Here is a 21,193-nt window from a genome sequence, read left to right as displayed (position 1 = left end):
AGTATCGGCTATAGACTCGACTATAGTCCAGACTATAGACAAGACTATAGTCCATACAATAGACTAGACTATAGTCCACACTATAGATCAGACTGAAGTCCAGACTAGAATATTGACTGGACTATAGTCCAGACTATAGACTAGACAATAGTCCAGACTATACTATAGTCCAGACTATAGACTAGACTATAGTCCGGACTATAGACTAGACTATAGTCCAGACTATAGACTATACTATAGTCCAGACTATAGTCCAGACTATAGGCTAGACTATTGTCCAGACTATAGGCTAGACTATAGTCCAGACTATAGGCTAGACTATAGTCCAGACTATAGGCTAGACTATAGTCCAGACTATAGGCTAGACTATAGTCCAGACTATAGGCTAGACTATAGTCCAGACTATAGACTATAATATAGTCTAGACTAGACTATAGACTATACTATAGTGCAGACTATAGACTATACTATTGTTCAGACTATAGACGGACTATAGTCCAGAATATAGACTAGACTATAGTCCAGACTATAGACTAGACTATAGACTAGACTATAGTCCAGACTATAGACTAGACTATAGTCCAAACTATAGACTAGACTATAGTCCAGACTATAGGCTAGACTATAGTCCAGACTATAGGCTAGACTATAGGCTAGACTATAGTCCACACTATAGACTAGACTATAGTCCAGACTATAGTCCAGACTATAGGCTAGACTATAGTCCAGGACTATTAGACTCTTACTATAGTGCAGACTATGGACTATAATATAGTCTAGACTATAGACTATAACTATAGTGCAGACTATAAGACTATACTATAGTTCAGACTATCGACGGACTATAGTCCAGAATATAGACTAGACTATAGTCCAGACTATAGACTTAGACTATTAGTCCCGACTATAGGACTAGACTATTAGTCAGACTATAGGACTAAGACTATGTCCAGACTATAGACTAGACTATAGTCCAGACTATAGACTAGACTATAATCCAGACTAAGACTAGTTTATAGACTAGAATATAGCCAAGAATTGTAGACTAGACTATAGTCAAGACTATACCTCTAGTCAAGATTATAGACTCTATAGGACCAGGACTCATAGTTTAAGACTTAGACTATAATCAAAGAATAGTTCATAGTTTAATCGGTAAAAAACCGTTATATTTCTTTAATTAATTCATTTCACCTTTACTTTGCCCAGCTGTTTGTTCCATTCCATACAGCTGTTGTGGAAAATGCTGCCAAGTTTGAAAATGAAAACACTTAGCTGTTGTTATTTACAAAAATAACAACAATAAACAAAACATTTTTGGAATAAATTTTAAGATTTTATATAAGAAATTTTTTTTCGAACAATATAACTATAAATAATGCCTCGTAATCCAAATGCCGAAAGAGATAATCCTTGTTTAAAAGTAAGTAACTATTAGAGCAAAAAAAAAATGATTTTCTCAACTTTAAAACATTCTAGGAGCAAGAGCTATCCTACAAGTGTTTGAGTAAAAACAATTATGATAGAGAAGCCTGTGAGGTGTATTTTGCCAACTATAAAAATTGCAAAGATTTCTGGGTATGTATGCATTATAGATCTTAAAATCATACTTAATATAAAAAATTTTTCAGCACAAAATACGTTCCGATCGTAGAGCTAAAGGTATAGCGCCCTATTTGCCGCCCGTAGAGGAAAGAGAAGCTATTAAGGCGGAGTATATGAAACTAAACCTAAAGCTAATTAGAAGTGATAAGATTTATGATAGTCATTTTAGATTTATTGTAAATAAATAACATTTTTGTACAGAAACTTAAATTTGAAAGAACTGCAGAATTATTTTTCATGCAATGAGCCGGCATTAACAATTTTTAGTTTAGGCAAAGCCTCTTCCAACATAGAACAAGTTAATTCATATTCCAAAGACTCTTTGGGATCATCTACTACCAAAAGTTTTAAATTAGTTAAACGATAGAGACAGGATAAACCACGAGCAGTGCACTGGGTACCCGATATATCCAGAATTTCCAATTTATGACATTGCGAGCCAGAAACTCTATCCAAACACCAATCATCGAAAGTTTTAACATTATGAAATGATAGAAATTTCAATTCCTGCAGCCAACGTATATTTTCCAAACCCTCATAGTACAAAGTCATATTGTCACAACGTACAGCCTCCACTTTGAATTGAGCATGATAGGTGCTTGGTAGTTTAAATTCTCCATTCTCATCTGCTTTCATCCAATTTTGACTATTGAGAAATTTAACAGCGCCACCACGATGCAGTATAAAATGTGCAGTGGCTAAATCGGGTCCCAATATCTCATGTCTCTCGGGCATAAATTGCTGCATATGTCGCTCTTTCTTTTCCTTTTTCTTCTCCAACATGGCTAGCCATTCCTTGGGATTAAGATTATGGGTTTTTGCATCATTATTATGTAGTCGGATGTTTGTTCTTGATTGGCAAACAACTTTAGCTTAGTATCAACATCTCCAGCCTCTTCATTAGTTTTGCGCCATTTCAAAGCCAGTTTATCACGCTCCAATTCCTCACGTATACGTTTTTGTACTTGCGACTCACGACGGCCATTGGTCTCATCACTTAGATTTCTTAAAGCGCCTTGCACTAGGCGTATTGGTTGCTTTCGTAAACATTTTGTATATAAATTTAACATAATAATTTTAGTTTAAATAATTTCGAGTTTAATTAATAACTTATTTAATAACTAATATTAAAATTTAGCCGAGTTGGTTATTTGGTTTGGGGAACACAGCTGATTTTAAAAGAGATTACAGGGTGAATCAGTGTTTATTTAAAAAATAAGAATATTCCAATAAGTTCAATGAAATAGTACCGAGTTCGTATTCCAGACTTATGTTTATATTCCAGATTATAGTCTGTCTATACTCAAGACTATAGTCAGTCTGTAGTCCAGACTATAGTCAGTCTATAGTCCAGACTATAGTCAGTCTATAGTCCAGACTATAGTCAGTCTATAGTCCAGACTATAGTCAGTCTATAGTCCAGACTATAGTCAGTCTATAGTCCTGACTACAGTCAGTCTATAGTCAGTCTATAGTCAGATTATAGTCAGTCTATAGTCCAGACTATATCAGTCTATAGTCCAGACTATAGTCAGTCTATAGTCCAGACTATAGTCAGTCTATAGTCCAGACTATAGTCAGTCTATAGTCCAGACTATAGTCAGTCTATAGTCCAGACTATAGTCAGTCTATAGTCCAGACTATAGTCCAGTCTATAGGACTAGACTATATAGCTCAGTCTATAGTCCAGACTATATCAGTCTATAGTCCATATTCTACAGTCACTATAGTCCAGACTATAGTCAGTCTATAGTCAGACTATAGTCAGTCCTATAGTCCGACTATAGTCATCTATCTACTTAGTCGTCTATAGTCATTTATAGTCAGACTATAGTCAGTCTAATATCCAGACTATAGTCATTATAGGATTGTCCTATAGTCTTCTTAGACAGCCTATAGTGTAGACTATAGTCCAGACTATATTCAGACTATAGTCACGTATAGTCAGTTTCTGTCTATAGTCAGTCATAGTCCAGGACTATAGTCAGTCTATAGTCCAGACTATAGTCCGTCTATAGTCAGTCTATAGTCCAGACTACAGTCAGTCTAAGTCCAGACTATATTCAGTCGATTCTCAACTACGTAAGTCTATAGTAGAGATATAGTCATTAATATAGTCTAAGTCAGTCTGTAATACAGATCAAGACTATAGTCAATCTATAGTCCAGATTATTGTCAGTCTATAGTCCAGACTAATTCAGTCCTTGACGTATTGAACACGTATTATACGTGCGTTACAACCTAAAGAAAATCTAACTAAAGCAAGTGTCAAAAAGTGATAACTTGTTGACATTTTTTTTATCCCAACAGCTGATAGTGTTTACTAATCTAACTAGTTGCTTTTTCCGATTAACAACATAAATTAATAACAATTAAGCTAAACTAAATAAAAATAAACAAAATTTTAAACCACCATGTTAAGTAGCTTAAAGAAAAAATTCAATAATGCTTTGCAAGAGGCCTCAATAATAACCGAAAACTTGCAGCAGCAATATCGTCAACGTGTCACAACACCAGAGGTAAAGTCTCAAACAATATTTAGCAAAATTGCTTTAATTAGATGAAAATTTCATCTTTTTAGAGCTTGAGTAGTAGTCGCAGTTCTTTAGCAGCTTCTACTTTAGACTTGGGTGTACCTTCGGATGTTAATGTTGCTGCCGGCTGTAATTTATTGGCCAAATATGAAGATGATTGGAAAATTATTCATCAAAATAATATGGATAATGCCAAAAAAGCTCAAGAAGTGGCCAAACAAATACAGACTATCGAAAAAAGTATGACAAATCATCATGTAGTGATGACCGATCTAATACACTGTCTAGCGGGTATTCCCTCACTTGTGGCCAAATTAAAAACCTTGTCAGGAGACATTGAATGAAGTTAATAATCTTAGTCATATAGTGGATAAGGAATTGGAGAAATTGGAAGATTTGTGTGAAGAATGCTGAATTACAGGAGTATATATTGGAAAAACAATGTGAAATATCGAAATATAAACAAAAGAAAATGGGTAAGCTTGATTGTGAAAAACATTGTCTTTACAAAGTATTGGAACTTTTATGGAAAATATTTAACATTTTTTTCTTTTAATTTCTTTTTATTCCCTTTAGAGGATTTGGAGCTGTTTAGACAAAAAGTTGCTGCCGAACATCAACAACGTATTAAGGATTATGAGGGCAATTTAAGGAAAATTCAAAAAGAACGTCAAGCTGTATTCGATGATGCTTTTCGCCATGACCTTGGAGGAATTTAAACAAAAGGGTCATATACCAAGTAAGTAAACTTTAAAGAAACATAAAGTTTTCGGAAACTTTTTCCGTAAACCGTCGAATATTAGACAGTTTTCTTAAAACTCACTAATATTTTACTTGTTTGCGGATAAAATAAATTTAATATATTTTCTTTTTAAAGAAATTCAAACCAATTTAACACAAGAGGTTTCCTTAGAAGAGGTGGTTTTAGATGATACCGAAACCAAAGATGCTTTGGAAGAATTTTTGAACGGTTAATATGCAACACGGTTATATTAAGTCAATTTAAAATTAAGCAATATTCATAAAGTGCCTAAGAAACCTATATACATAATCTTATACAAACATATTTAGTAGTGCAATAATATATACAAAGTTTTTAGATAAAAAGTATTGTGTTTTATAATAAAGTATTTGTAAAACTATTAAAGAAACGTTGTTTAATTAAATAGCAGACCAGTTTGTTTATAAATTGAAAAAAAGGACTTGTCATTTCAATCTATCTATCTATATATATTTGATGTATGTATATGATGTATGTACATATGTATGTATGTATATCTATTTCCCTTGCTTCACAGAGGGATCAAACCCAATAAATGCTGGTTCAAATGTTCGATAGGCAGCAGTCCTGTTAAAACCTAACATTCCCTTGTACCAAAACTTAATTTTAACATAATTGCTAGTATTATAAAGGAACTGACTGGACATAATCTTAACCTAAAGAATTTAATATTATTCCAAAAAGTTTACCTTGAAGACAGCAGTTGTCCGGACATGTTAAATTCTGCTTATTGGAACATTGTAAATTGTATAGCCAGTTTTGAATGTTTTAATACTTATTACCAGAAAATAAAGCTGATCATTTTAAACGATTTCATAGTAAATTTATGGTTTAAAATATAAAAAGAAATGCAAAACAAAAGTTTATTTTCTTCCCGCACAAATTGAACTTGACAAATCAGGCCTGAAAAGCATTCATGTAAAAAAGGCAATGCTGCCATATGAAATTAAAAAAATGGTGGCACAGTGTGCTATTGTTAACCGTTAAAATACTTAATTTTAAACTAAAAATTAATAAGTAAATAAAAAAATTAATAAATGAGTTAGAATCTAAGTTCAAATCATAAAATAAATTTTAATAATACTTAAAAATATAAAAAAAGTATGAAAATGTATAAAAAAGAGTTTTCACAGTTTATAAATTTTATATCCCTGCAAGCAAAGTTGCCAGTTTAACATAAAAATGCTGGCATTCCTCATAGGACTTGCCAACCTTATAAAATTATAACTAAATATAGCAATTCCTAAAAACAGCTGAGGTAAACAATAGTGTTTTTTCAGTTTTGTTGTGTATTTGTTACAAATTTTATAATTCCTATAAAAAATAGCAAATAATAACTTAAAATGGATGATGCCGATTTAACAAAGTAATTTTCAGTTCAAATATTTAATATATTTCTTATTTAAACCGTTTATCGTAAATTCTAGAAAAGCCATTGAAGAGCTAATGCGTGAAATGGATGAGTATAAGGAATTGGAAAAAATGCCAACAGAAAGAAAAAAGAATCCCTTGGGCAAACCAAATAAACGTTTTCTAGGACGAACTATTAATTCCATGATGACTCACAATAAACGACAAAGTGATCGTAATCATCAAAGATGTCAAAGAAAACTTAAAGAATTGGATGCTAAAAAAAGGAGAAGAGAATTTAGAAATCAGGCCGAGACCAATAAGAAGACCTAGTGATGCAGAGAGTTCCAATATAATAAGTAGTGATAGTGAAGAAAGTACACAAAGAAAAAAAGTAAAAGTGTAAAGAAGAAAAAGAAAAAAAGGCGCAAGAAAAAGCAAAAGTCTTCCTCGTCCTCTTCCTCATCGACGTCCTCCTCAAGCAGCAGTAGTAGCAGTAGTGAAACAGAGTCAAGTAGTAGTAGCTCGAATTCTAAGCATAAACATCGCAAAAAGAAAAGATATAAAAAGCCTGTCAAAGAGGAAGAATATGCAGAAGATTACTACAAAGATTATCCAAATGAAACGGGTTACTATGTTAATCCCAATATGGCTTATGCTGTCATGGCTTATAATCAAATGAATCATTTGCTACAGCAACAGCAAAGAGCACAACAAGAAATGGTTAAGGAGGAATTGGAAGATAGTGTAGAAATACCAAGTGATCTTAGTTTATCGGAACATTCCGAAACTGGTTTGAATATAAGTCTAAATAGTTCATCTGCCGAAGAAGATGAAAATGGTATATTAACCTTCAAATTGTCCTCAGATGAAGAGGGAAAACCACATAACTCCGATCAGGCGAAAAGAAGATTTAAATAAAAAACATGATTCTCCTGTGGAGAGCGAGGATAGCGATAGAGAGAGCATACAATCACACATATCTTTAGAATCAGAAGATTCTCATAAAGTTGCTAATAAGGAATGCAACTGAAATATGCTTATTAAGTAGTTCGGCATCGGATTCTGAAGATTTGGAAATAATAGAAACGATAACAGAAAAAACGAATAAATTATTGGAGAACGAAATAAATCTTAAGAGGACGCAACAGCAAATGAGAGTGTGAATAAAGAGAACGAATCAAATATAGAAGAGAAATCAATAGAAAATGGTAATGTAGAGGAATTAAATGAAAAATTTAAAGCTTTAGAGGAAGAAAATGGAGAGAAAACCTTAGTTATACACGGGAAAGGTCAAGGTATTGATGAAACCAATAAAGTTGTACGAGATATAGAAGCAAGTGGGAATGATAAGCCTGCGCAAATGGTAACCAACAATGAAACGCTTCCAAATATATCAATGGTGGACTTAACTGATGAATAGTTATAATGAAAAGTATTTTTTATTGTACTAGGTGAGGAAACAAACTATTAGACCATATTATTTTAGAGTGTTTCTTTTTATTTATTAATTTGTAATATATTAGCCTTTTTTGTCAATAAATTATTAAACAGTTGGAATTTGTATGGTTTTAGAAAAATAGCAACATTTCCGAATTTGTTTCTACTCTATGTAGATTTGTATTTTGGCATATTAGGCAACTGGGGGCATAATCTGGAATTTACTACCTCCTTTATACCAATTACCAATTTCTATTTTTGGTTTATATCATCAGTCGCTTGCGGTTTGAATTCTAATCAAACTGTTATTTATTTAACCCTACAACTATTTAATAGTTGGCAGCTCGCTCATATTGAAAAACACACACATTTTTCAAGCTGGCAATACTTTCTCACACATATTTTGACATTTGCCAACACTGTTACAAGCAGAGACTCGCGCCGGTTCGGCTTAAAGCCGACTAAACCTAGCCGCCGAACAAAATGTCAAAACTGCTGTCGCTGAAAATTTTTCAGCTTAATACGGCTTGAAAATTTCGCCATATTTTGTATTTTAACGTTTTTTACGTACTTAATAATACCATAATAAAACAATTTTTGTTGGAACGAAAATATGTCTTCCAAATTTTATAACGATCGAAGCATAATTCACCCTAAACCCATATGAGATCTTCTTCAGAAAATTATGAGGATCAGTCCGCCAATATAACCCTCTAACAGAAAATCAATTTATAGGTAATACATCATTCCAAAAGTGCTTTTTGTGCTTGCTCTGTTTGTTTTTATAAACAATATATTTGCTTCCAAAATCCCACTTTTTGATCTCTCGGATTCCGTTTTTATTTAAAATCGTTGAAAAATTAAAAACTAAACGTAATTGAAAACATTGCCGGCTTACAATCGGTTTTGTCGTATCAGTCGCCGACGCCGTTAATATTTGTCGGCGCAGGGCTCTGCTTACAAGCCACCATCTTTTCGGTATCTATTGAAAAAATTAAGCTGACAGTCAGACGTGTTTCCCGAAAAATTATTAATTTTTTGGGGAAATTTATTGTTAAATATACATAAAAATATAAGAAAAATATTATAACAATTAACAGCGGGTAAGCCAAACAACAGTTAACAAAAATAGTTAAGCAAATTAATCTTTTTACAAAAACTAAAAAATTTTTCTCTTAAATGACGCCATCTTTAAGTTAAAGCACGACAAAGAAAAAAGAAACAGCCGGTGAAATTTTTTTTATTAATAAAGTGAAAACGCTTAAATAATTTTTCAAAACAATAAAATTGTATGAAATTCCAATAAATTCGTTTAATAAATTTATAAAAATTATCTTTAAAAAAATAAGTAAATCATGCCGGCAGCTTACGCAAAAATGGCTGCCAGTAATAAAAAGCCTATAAGCAGCGGTGCCTTTATTTTCTATTTCTCTAAATTTTCTTGGTGTTCGTTTAATTTTCTATATATTATACACATTTTTAAACAAACAACAAATAAAAAAACATGGTTTTGGTTTTTGCTCTGAAAAAAAGTATCCAATGTTTTAATTTAATTTAGAATATCCGTGGTTTTTAAACGTTTCGGTTTGGAAAATCGTTACAACACACGTACGTTTGCGGTTACTTTTGTTACATTAAAAAAAAAACGCGACGTCGCCGGCGCAGCTAACGTAAGAACGCATACCCGATCGACCAAACGCCCGCCCGCATCTTCCTCTCAACAAAACGTGAAACTCGTTATTGTAAAGCAAAAATCTACACGCGTGAAAATATGCCTGGAGCAGGCACCTTTAAGCTGTTCATCGGTAATCTCGATGAGAAAACTCAAGCCTCCGAACTGCGACCTTTGTTCGAGAAATACGGTACCGTAGTGGAATGTGATGTAGTGAAAAACTATGGTTTCGTTCATATGGAAACCGAAGAACAAGGCCGCAAAGCCATTGAGAATCTTAATGGTTTCATGTTGAATGGCTATGGCATTAAAGTGGAAGCGGCCAAGAGTCGTCGTGCCCCCAATACACCGACCACGAAAATCTTTGTGGGCAATTTAACCGATAAAACTCGTGCGCCCGAAGTACGTGAACTATTCCAAAAATACGGCACCGTTGTCGAATGTGATATCGTTCGCAATTATGGTTTTGTACATCTCGACTGTGTCGGTGATGTACAAGATTGTATTAAGGAATTGAATGGTCGTGTTGTCGATGGTCAACCGCTGAAGGTTCAGGTCTCCACCAGTCGTGTGCGGCCGAAACCCGGCATGGGTGATCCAGAGCAGTGTTATCGTTGCGGCCGTTCGGGTCATTGGTCAAAAGAATGTCCGCGCTTGTATGGCGGCAGCGGTGGTGGTCGTGACATGGGCCCGGGCGGCTATAGAGATCGTATGTACGGACGTGATCCTTATCCACCACCGCCACCACCACCTCCATTCTTGCGCGACCGGATTATGGATGGCTTTAGGGTAATAATAAATATTTTTTTAGTTGATTTTTATTATTATTAATTTAGGTTTTTTTTTTTGAATGAGGGGGAATTGTGATGAAAATAGTTGTTTATGAACAAGTTTTGAACCAGTTTCCATAAGAAAAACTTTTACTTATATCTTTTGTTATACGAGCTATTTTCTATAGATGAAACTGTTATACGTCCAACTTTCTATAGAGCAAAACTGTTATACCACCAATTTTGTATGTATATAACTGTTATACGTTAATTTTTCTACAGAAAAAAGCAGTTATACGACCAATTTTATAAATAAAACTGTTATACGACTTATATTCTATACAGAAAACTATATTACGACAGTTTTTCTGTATATAAAACTGTTATATGACCATGTTTTTAACTGTAATACGACCATTTTTATATAGTGAACACTATTTACTTTATAAAAAACTGTTATACTACTTATATTCTATAGAGAAAACTATTATACCAATTAAATTTTTATAAATATTTTCATCACAATTCGCTCGTTCTTACAATTAAAAAAAAGTACATTATTAATCTAAAAAATACAATTTTTATAATTTTTCTCTCTTTACAAAACTTTTGTTTATAGGATTATGATTACTATGATCGTAGATTCGAAGATACACGCGATTTATTCGAACGTCGTTATCAGGGATCGCGTATGCGTGATTTCCCACCACCACCACTATCGAGACGTGATCCAATGCCTTTGCCACCACCGTTGAGTGGCAGCTTAAGAGGTGGTAGTTTATCACGTGGTTATGACAGCATGTTTAGCAGACGATCACCACCACCCTCACGTGGCAGCAATGGCATGGGTCGTTATGGCGGGTTAGTATTTAAATATTTTAAAAAATGTTTCATATTTTAAATAATCATTTCCGTTATTTTCTCTTTTTTTCAATTAGTTATGAAGATTTTAGTCGTGATTCATTTGACGATCGTATGATGTCTTCGCGTAATATGCGTGGTCCCTCACCACCCGGTCGCCGTTATGCACCGTACTGAGATGAACTGTATTCGTATTATTTAAATAGTGGTTTCAAAACCAGCACCAACACTAATACCCGACATTGAGTTTGTTTATTTTTTATTAACAATGGTCATAGATAGAGGAGATAGACAGACAGTTAATTAGTAACTCAACATGTTTTTACTTTTATAATTTATAATTATATAAAAAATTAGGGGTTTTCTCTTAATTGTTCTGAAAACAGAATAATATTTATTTTGTTTGCAATCATTTAATTAATACCCTTTTTTGTAAAATTTCCTTTTGTTATAAGGAATTAGTTTTTTGTCATTTTTAAAAAAATTTTTCTCAAGGTGTTTTATTTTGTACAAAAACCTTTTAGATTTGTCCTTTTCTTTTTTTGGTCCATTTTTTCTCCTTAGTTTGTAGTTTTATTAAAACTAAAACAAAATAATTATTAAACAAGAATTAAACTTAAAAACACTAACCAATCCCCCCTCCCTACCACTTGGTTTTAAAAGATGGCAAGAAGAAAAAAAAATCATACATTAAAAACCTAAATTAAGAATTTTAGTGGAATAAATAAAATGATCAAATATCTCAAAGACAGTTTTCAAATTACATAATTATATTATAGTAGATAATACATTTTAAGAATTTGCATTATGTAAATAATATACAACAACATCAAATAAAATCTATCATACATACAAAAACAAAACAAAAAATAATTAAAAAATAAATACACAAATACTTTTTGTGAAAAAAAACAACATGAAAGACTTTTATTAAAAGAAAAAAACGTAAACTACCAATTTTATATAGAGAAAACTGTTATACGACAATATTTCTACAGAGAAAACTGTTGAACGATTAATTTTCTATAAGGGAAACTCTTATACGATAATTATTCTATAAGTAAACATAGATTTGCGCTCAAATATCTATAGAGAAAACTTATACGACCAATTTTCTATAGAGAACACTGTTATACGGACATATTTCTATAGAGAAATCTGTTAAACGAAAAATGTTCTTTTTATTAAGTGAAGAAAACGTAAATTTCGTATAGAGAAAACTATTATACGATCAATTTTCTATAGAGAAAACTGTTATACGCCAATATTTCTATAGAGAAAACGGCTAAACGACTAATTTTCTGTAAGGGAAACTGTTATACGACCATTTTTCAATAGATAAATATAATTTACAATCAAATATCTATAGGGAAAACTTATTTTCTATACAGAAAACTATTATACCACTATTTTTCTGTAGAGAAAATTGTTATACGACCACATTTCTATAGAGAAAACTATTATACGACAAATTTTCTATGGAAAATAATGTTATACGATAAACTTTCTATAGAGAAAACTGATATACCACCAATTTTCTATAGAGAAAACTATTATACAACTATTTTTCTGTAGAGAAATTAGTTGTATCACCATTTTTCTATAGAGAAAACTATTATACGGCTAATTTTTTATAAAGAAAACTGTTGCCTAACCATTTATCTATCGAGAAAAATGTTATACAACAAATTCGAAGTATACTGATATACCACAAATTTTCTATAGAGAAAACTATTATACAACTATTTTTCTGTAGAGAAATTAGTTGTATCACCATTTTTCTATAGAGAAAACTATTATACGGCTAATTTTTTATAAAGATAACTGTTGCCTAACCATTTATCTATCGAGAATACTGTTATACAACCAATTTCTTAAATAGAAAACTGTTATACGACAAATTTTTTTATAAAGAAATCTTTTATACAACCATTTTTCTATAGAGAAAACTGTTACAAGAACAATGTTCTATATAGAAAACTGTTATACGATAATCTTTTTATAAAGAATACATTTTTCTATATAGAAAACTGTTATACGACAATCTTTTTATAAAGAATACATTTTTCTATAGAGAAAACTGTTATACGAAACATTTTCTTTAGAAAAACCTGTTATATCACTATATTTTTGTAGAGAAAATTGTCATACGACCGCTTTTCTATAGAGAAAACTGCTATATGACAAATTTTCTATGGAAAATACTGATATACGACAAATTTTCTTTAGAGAAAGCTATTATACAATTATTTTTCTGTAGAGAAAATAGATATACCATCATTTTTCTGTCGAGAAAACTATTATACGACAAATTTTTTATAAAGAAAACTGTTATATAACCATTTTTCTATCGAGAAAACTTATATACAAAAAATTCGAAGTAGAATACTGTTATACGACCAATTTTCTATATAAATAAATTGATCAAGAAGCAAACTAGAACTGATCTAGAAGTAAACTAGAAGTGATTTAGAATAAAACTAGAACTGATCTGAAAGTAAACTAGAACTGATCTAGAATAAAACTAGAACTGATGTTGAAGTAAACTAGAACTGATCTAGAAGTAAACTACTATTGATCTAGAATAAAACTAGAACTGATCTAGAAGTAAACTAGAACTGATCTAGAATAAAACTAGAACTGATCTAGAAGTAAACTAGAACAGATCTAGAAGTAAACTAGAACCGATCTAGAAGTAAACTAGAACTGATCTAGAAGTAAACTAGAACTGATCTAGAATAAATATAGAACTGATCTAAAAGTAAACTACAACTGATCTACAATAAAACTAGAACTGATTTAGAAGTAAAATAGAACTGATCTAGAATAAAACTAGAACTGATCTAGAAGTAAACTAGAACTGATCTAGAAGTAAACTAGAACTGATCTAGAAGTAAACTACAACTGATCTAGAAGTAAACTAGAACTGATCTAAAACTAATCGAGATCTGAATTAGAACCAAATTAAACAATATTTCAACTTAATCCAAATTAAAACACAAAATTACTCTGTTGTTAGAGAAAAAAAAGAAAATCGCAAAATTTTTTTTATTTATTAAAGTTTTTATGTTTTTGTTTTTAAATGTATTTTGTTTTTCCAAATTATGAGACCTTAAATTATTAACGAAAAATAAATGTATGTAATAATTAAAATTAATAAAAAAAAAATATAACGTAAAATATATAATATATAAAAAAACGATATTTATATAAGAATAAAAAAAAATGATAAACATTTTTTGTATATAACAGCAAAAAAAAAAAAAAAAGAAAATAATAAAATAAGATAAAATGCAAGCGACAATATACATACAGAAATCATGAGAAAAACCAGCAATGAACAAAAATGAAAATTTAAGAATTCATTGAGAGTCTTATACTAAGCTAAAAGTATGTCATTTAAAATAACATATAATAAAATGTTCTTCTCGCGAATTTTTCTTTCTTTAACTTTATCATTAACAAAATTAGTGTATGTATTTTTTTGTTGATCTATTGATATACCAGAAAATTCTCGGTTTGGGTAATTTTCTGTGCAAATGCTTTGCCCATTTCGGTGGGTGCACTAAAGGCAATTTTATCCAGTTGTACCTCTTCACCAAATATTGTATTTAATTGCACAGCTTGTATTAGTTTGGAACCAATGTGAAAACGTCGATGCAGAGGAGAGACCCAGATTCGGGAGATGCCGCATCTAAAAAGAGAACATAGAATTTTTTTGATGAAAAATTCACCTACAACACCTCTGGAAGTAAACTAGAACTGATCGTGAAGTAAACTCGAACTGATCTAGAAATAAACTAGAACCGATCTTGAAGCAAACTAGAACTGATCTTAAAGTAAACTCGAACTAATCTCGAGCTCAAACTCAAACAGATTTAGAAGTAAACTCAAAATGATCTAGGAGCAAACTCGAACTAGAAGTAAACTCGAATTGATCTTGAAGTGAACTCGAACTGATCCAGAAGTAAACTAGAACTGAACTAGAACTGAACTAGAACTGAACTAGAAATGAATTAGAAATGAATTAGAACTGAACTAGAAACTGAACTAGAACTGAACTAAAACTGAACTAGAACTGAACTAGAACTGAACTAGAACTGAACTAGAACTGAACTAGAACTGAACTAGAACTGAACTAGAACTGAACTAGAACTGAACTAGAACTGAACTAGAACTGAACTAGAACTGAACTAGAACTGAACTAGAACTGAACTAGAACTGAACTAGAACTGAACTAGAACTGAACTAGAACTGAACTAGAACTGAACTAGAACTGAACTAGAACTGAACTAGAACTGAACTAGAACTGAACTAGAACTGGAACTGAACTAGAACTGAACAAGAACTGAAATAGAACTGAAATAGAACTGAACTTAAACTGAACTGGAACTGAACTAGAACTAGAACTGAGAACTAGAACTAGAACTGAACTAGAACTGAACTAGAACTGAACTAGAACTGAACTAGAACTGAACTAGAACTGAACTAGAACTGAACTAGAACTGAACTAGAACTGAACTAGAACTGAACTAGAACTGAACTAGAACTGAACTAGAACTGAACTAGAACTGAACTAGAACTGAACTAGAACTGAACTAGAACTGAACTAGAACTGAACTAGAACTGAATAGAACTGAACTAGAACTGAACTAGAACTGAACTAGAACTGAACTAGAACTGAACTAGAACTGAACTAGAACTGAACTAGAACTGAACTAGAACTGAACTAGAACTGAACTAGAACTGAACTAGAACTGAACTAGAACTGAACTAGAACTGAACTAGAACTGAACTAGAACTGAACTAGAACTGAACTAGAACTGAACTAGAACTGAACTAGAACTGAACTAGAACTGAACTAGAACTGAACTAGAACTGAACTAGAACTGAACTAGAACTGAACTAGAACTGAACTAGAACTGAACTAGAACTGAACTAGAACTGACTACTGAACTAGAACTGAACTAGAACTGAACTAGAACTGAATTAGAACTGAACTTGAACTGAACTAGAACTGAAATAGAACTGAACTAAAACTGAACTAGAACTGATGTAGAACTGAACTAGAACTGAAATAGAATTGAACTAGAACTGAACTAGAACTGGAATAGAAGTGAACTAGAACTAAACTAGAGCTCAACTAGAATTTATTTATAAATGGAAACAAATTTTAAAACAATCACTTACTTAGCCTCAAATTGTTCCTCCGTACAGCAATCGACACCATTAACACACAAATATTTATTCGCCTTATCCAGTGGCTGTACCAGACATAAACCCACAATTTGCATCTTACGAACAGCAAAATAGGCGACAAATGTTTTTGGCACAATATACGATGAAAACCCAATTCTTTATCGACAATCTTTAAAATATCCATCAGACGTTCACGTCGTTTAGGAGGTGATGACTCGGTCAAACGTAAAATACGACCATCCGGTCCCCACTCTGGATAAATTGCCACAATATCCTCATCAATCCAACCCTTAAAACGTAAAATATGTAAAGAAGCATGAAAATCTCGATGTAATTTCTCCTCCTCGGGTTCATGAACAGTATAGACTAAACCACATTGTTTGCACTGATGAGCACCGAATGATTTTTGACCGGCATCAATTTGATATTGATTACTGCCATAGCCAGCATTCCAAGCACGTTGCTGCTGTTTGCGTCTGGTGGAAGGCAGATTAAGGGGTTGACAACCGCCCGGATAGAAAACTGGAAATAGTTTCTGTTGTTGTTGCGTTTCATTAAGCTGTGGCGTTTCTAGGGCGGCAGCACCACTATGGGTAGGCAGATTGTTGTTAATATTTAAGGCTGTTGTAGGTGTGGGTGTTTGTAAAAGTTGTTCAGGTAAAGTTGTAATATTATTGTTAATTGTATTTGCTGTAGAAGTTCCATAAGTATTATCTGTTTTATAACTATTTGTACTTAAATTCATGTTTTGTTTTTCAGCTGACAATAGTTGATTACCAGCAGCTAATGGTGCATTTAGATTGTCATTATATTGTCCATTAACGCCTGTTAAATATTGCGCAATGATAGCATCTGCTTCCGCCTTTCTCTGGCCATAATTCGCTATAAATATATCAAAATTTTCCTCTGTGCAAATATTATTTTCCAATAGAAAATCCAAATAACTATGCTGCTGTTCTATTAGCTCTGGATCTGTGGTATTATAGGGTATTCTCTGACGAAAATCGGTATTCTGATGATCCGTCACTACTATGACTAACTCATCAATAATTCTTTCAGCCTCTGCTTTGTGATTATCTGGATCGGCTATGAAAATATTGAAATTTTCTTCGGTGCAAATGTTATTGGTAATTAAGAAGTCCAATAGTAAATGCTGACGTTCAATAATTTCCGGATCGTTGGTATTGTAGGGTAATCTTTTACGAAAATCATTAAAATCTTGATTATCCTGTAGAACAATATCGTCGATTAGGTTCGACGATGATTCTTCTTCATTCATTAAGGCCAATTGTTGATCGATTTCATCTAAGAAGGCATTATTATCGTTGCTGTTGAGGTTGGAATTTTCATCTTCATTCTCATCTTTGGGCACAATAATGTCACCGAATGCGGTGTCATCCAAGTTACGCAAAATAGCATCAACAGTAGCCTGTTCATCGGAGAATTCATTGGTGACTGGAAGAAATAAATAAAAAATATGATTATTAGAAAAATCTTATATAAAACTAAAACTGATCTAGAACTGAATTAGAACTGAATTAGATCTGAACTAGAACTGAACTAGAGCTGAACTAGAACTGAACTATAACTAGAACTGAACTAGAACTAGAACTGAACTAGAACTGAACTAGAACTGAACCAGAAACTAAACCAGAACTGAACTAGAACTGAGCTAAACTGAACTAGAACTGAACTAGAAGTGAACTATAACTGAACTAGAACTGAACTAGAACTGAACTAGAACTGAACTAGAACTGAACTAGAACTGAACTAGAACTGAACTAGAACTGAACTAGATAGAACTGAACTAGAACTGAACTAGAACTGAACTAGAACTGAACTAGAACTGAACTAGAACTGAACTAGAACTGAACTAGAACTAAACTAGAACTGAACTAGAACTGAACTAGAACTGAACTAGAACTGAACTAGAACTGAACTAGAACTGAACTAGAACTGAACTAGAACTGAACTAGAACTGAACTAGAACTGAACTAGAACTGAACTAGAACTGAACTAGAACTGAACTAGAACTGAACTAGAACTGAACTAGAACTGAACTAGAACTGAACTAAACTGAACTAGAACTGAACTAGAACTGAACTAGCTGAACTAGAACTGAACTAGAACTGAACTAGAACTGAACTAGACTGAACTAGAACTGAACTAGAACTGAACTAGAACTGAACTAGAACTGAACTAGAACTGAACTAGAACTGAACTAGAACTGAACTAGAACTGAACTAGAATAGAACTGAACTAGAACTGAACTAGAACTGAACTAGAACTGAACTAGAAACTGAACTAGAACTGAACTAGAACTGAAAACTTAGAGCTGAACTAGGAACTGAACTAGAACTGAACTAGAAGCTGAACTAGAAACTGAACTAGAACTGAACTAGAACTGAACTAGAACTGAACTATGAAACTACTGAACTAGAACTGACTTAGAAACTGAACTAGAACTGAACTAGAACTGAACTAGAACTGAACTAGAACTGAACTTGAACTGAACTAGAACTGAACTAGAACTGAACTAGAATTGAACTAGAATTGAACTAGAACTGAACTAGAACTGAACTAGAACTGACTAGAACTGAACTAAACTGAACTAGAACTGAACTACTGACAGAACTGAACTAGAACTGACATAGGACTGTATTGTATTCTATGGAAACTATTTATATTCCAATCAGAATCCTTATTTCTTCTACCAATTATGCTTAAAATCTAAATAATCTTTTACCCACCTGAATTACGTATCTTAATGCGCCGCTTGACTTTTTTCTTTTCCGGCACAATCGACAATTTGCCATTGGCCGTTACCATGGCCTTTATATTATCCGTTATATGAACCTCTTTGCGTGTAGTAGTACTACGACCTGATTTAAAGAATTTCCTCTTAACAGGCGCCGAACTATCTTCCGACTTAACCGATAAAGCATCATCTGCCTGATGGGTAATAAGTGGTATGACTTCCTCATTCATGGCCATAAGAGCATTCTCTAAATTACCCTTATCATCGTCCTCATCGATAAACTCTTCCATGTCACATTCAATATCTGAAAAATCAGTGTCGTTTTGATAGGTGGACTGTGAAGATTCCGACGGTTTGTGCAGCTTAACGTCTTCTTCCTTGATGTTATTATTGTTAGAATCATCTTGTTGTGATATTGCACTTAAGGGACGTGCCATGGCTATGGGATTACTGGCTTGACGGAAAATGCTGTGGATTTTTTCAATTTGCTGCTTCTCCTCACGTTTGGCTGTAATGAGTTTGCGTAACTTTTCATTGCGTACATTGTTGAGTATGTGATCAATGTCGACGGGAGCATAGTGTTTGGGTGCCAATCCGAAAGGGTGTGAACGTTTGCGTATTTTATGGTGTACACCACGATTAATGGAAGTGGCTTGCGAACCTAAGCTGCGTCTGTTAGTTGATGCTTTAGCCTTGTTTTGGGAGGGTGTATTTCCCCCACTGACTGTTTGACCAAATAAGTTTCTACAGCTGGCACGACCATTCGTGGGTGAGGTGGTTTTATTAATTTTACCCGAATAGAAGGACTTGGTAGAAATGGAGCCACCCTCTATGTGTGATATAGAAGTTTTGCCTTTCTTGCGCATGGGACTCAAACCAGTTGAACCCTCTATTTCACAATGTCTTTTAGTTAAACATTTTTTATTGGATCTAAGCCTAATGTCTTTCATTTCCTGTTCGTTTTCCTCATCTTCACTGGAAGTTTCATCTATTACTATGGGCGTTTTATCGCGTGGTGTAATTTGCATAGAATTGCTAAACATTTTCTGTAATTTCTTGTCTTCTTGCGACTCTTTGCGTGTGGGCGTTTTGAGGGGTATATTTTCTTTGTGAGGCGAAGTGGAAAATTCCCCTTCCGATTTACTAGAATTGGGTGATTTCTTCAAACTTAAACGAACACTACGCCTAGAAGGTGAAGGTTTCTGTTCTTCTGCCGTATCTCCACCATCTTCTGATTCGGTTTCAAAGAAACTTATAACGCGTGGCGATTTCTTACAAGAACCCATTAATGATTCCATAATTTTTGTACTTTTTGGCGTTTTACCAGTATTTCTAGACTTTCTACTAGCCAAGGGGGCTATTCCCTTAAGCATTTCATCTTCCCCATCACCCTCCAGTTCATTGTCTTTCTGTGTTGTACTGCCAAAAAGTTTCTTTTTACGTTCCGATAATCTGGGAGTGTGATTACGCATTGTGCGTATTTGTTGACGAGCACTTTTAGGTGTCTCCATAATTGACATCTTTTTCACTAGATAACATGAATTAAAATAACAATAAATCAATAAAAAACACTTTTGTTCTTGAACGTGGCAACTTTTTCTACACGGATTTTTCTAATGTTGCATGAATATGTAGTAGAAAATTGATTCTTCTTGTAACATTAAGCGCGGATGTATTCTTTTTTTATTCACTTTGTACGATTAGTGGGATTGATCGACTAGTTTTAGCGCGAAGCAAGGCGAATTCAGATAAGGTGGTGTTATACAATCAGCTGTTTTATTTTTTTCTTCACTTGGCTGGTACACACTGATGTCAGAGTTTGTTATTGTTTACATTTTTATATTTATAAATTTCCGTTAAATCAGAGAAAAACTTACTCCGCCGGACTAGTTTTTTCCATTTACAACAAAGATTCTTTCATTCGGTATATAAATTTGACACCAGAGCGTACCAAATGCAAAAACAAATTACATGGAAAATTTTGTTGTTGCCGAACTGCCACCACCTTATCTGAATTCGCCTTGGATTAGTTTTAGCGCGAAGAAAGTAAACATGTGTTATTAGTTTAGAGTGAATGACATCCCTACAAGAAATGTATGACCGAAACTAACACATACAAAATGATTTTACTAACACACTTGCAACATTTTTCTTTAAAAATTACTAAAAAAAATAGTTAATGGATAATTCCATCAATAATGACGGTCAAATGACCGGTAAAAT

At 32.9% G+C, this 21,193-nt stretch overlaps 5 protein-coding genes and 1 pseudogene across 5 annotated transcripts; 4 read left to right on the top strand and 2 right to left on the bottom strand.

Annotated features, from left to right (window-relative positions):
* The first annotated feature begins 1,304 nt into the window (after window positions 1–1,304).
* On the top strand, window positions 1,305–1,815 carry LOC119611742 (coiled-coil-helix-coiled-coil-helix domain-containing protein 7-like). The gene is made up of 3 exons (XM_037967421.1): window positions 1,305–1,423; window positions 1,480–1,578; window positions 1,632–1,815. Exons 1-3 carry the CDS (start codon window positions 1,379–1,381, stop codon window positions 1,791–1,793), a joined length of 306 nt encoding a protein of 101 aa, XP_037823349.1. The 5' UTR covers window positions 1,305–1,378; the 3' UTR covers window positions 1,794–1,815.
* LOC119611741 lies at window positions 1,756–2,798 on the bottom strand (annotated as a pseudogene).
* A 1,124-nt stretch (window positions 2,799–3,922) lies between these two features.
* LOC119611735 (dysbindin protein homolog) lies at window positions 3,923–5,281 on the top strand. The gene is given in 7 exon segments (XM_037967414.1): window positions 3,923–4,124; window positions 4,187–4,468; window positions 4,470–4,550; window positions 4,552–4,615; window positions 4,716–4,843; window positions 4,845–4,878; window positions 5,017–5,281. Coding segments are annotated over 7 exon segments (792 nt in total). The 5' UTR covers window positions 3,923–4,019; the 3' UTR covers window positions 5,115–5,281.
* Window positions 5,282–6,263: 982 nt separating this feature from the next.
* LOC119611740 (nuclear localization sequence-binding protein) lies at window positions 6,264–7,755 on the top strand. Its single transcript, XM_037967420.1, is given in 4 exon segments — window positions 6,264–6,286; window positions 6,348–6,596; window positions 6,598–6,643; window positions 6,646–7,755. Coding segments are annotated over 4 exon segments (864 nt in total). The 3' UTR covers window positions 7,192–7,755.
* A 901-nt stretch (window positions 7,756–8,656) lies between these two features.
* Window positions 8,657–11,225, top strand: LOC119611738 (RNA-binding protein lark). The gene is made up of 4 exons (XM_037967417.1): window positions 8,657–8,813; window positions 9,269–10,171; window positions 10,772–11,013; window positions 11,091–11,225. Exons 2-4 carry the CDS (start codon window positions 9,482–9,484, stop codon window positions 11,188–11,190), a joined length of 1,032 nt encoding a protein of 343 aa, XP_037823345.1. The 5' UTR covers window positions 8,657–8,813; window positions 9,269–9,481; the 3' UTR covers window positions 11,191–11,225.
* A 3,275-nt stretch (window positions 11,226–14,500) lies between these two features.
* On the bottom strand, window positions 14,501–20,649 carry LOC119611739 (N-acetyltransferase eco-like). The gene is given in 4 exon segments (XM_037967418.1): window positions 14,501–14,707; window positions 16,204–16,357; window positions 16,360–17,667; window positions 18,963–20,649. Coding segments are annotated over 4 exon segments (3,192 nt in total). The 5' UTR covers window positions 20,491–20,649; the 3' UTR covers window positions 14,501–14,505.
* Window positions 20,650–21,193: the final 544 nt, after the last annotated feature.

The sequence above is a fragment of the Lucilia sericata genome, unplaced genomic scaffold (assembly GCF_015586225.1).
Source record: "Lucilia sericata isolate MDLA Ls3-8-SP2 unplaced genomic scaffold, ASM1558622v1 Contig001521F_arrow, whole genome shotgun sequence".
NCBI classification, from domain to species: domain Eukaryota; kingdom Metazoa; phylum Arthropoda; class Insecta; order Diptera; family Calliphoridae; genus Lucilia; species Lucilia sericata.
The sequence above is the reverse complement of the archived record's forward strand: the minus strand, read 5'-3'. Positions and strand labels throughout refer to the sequence as shown.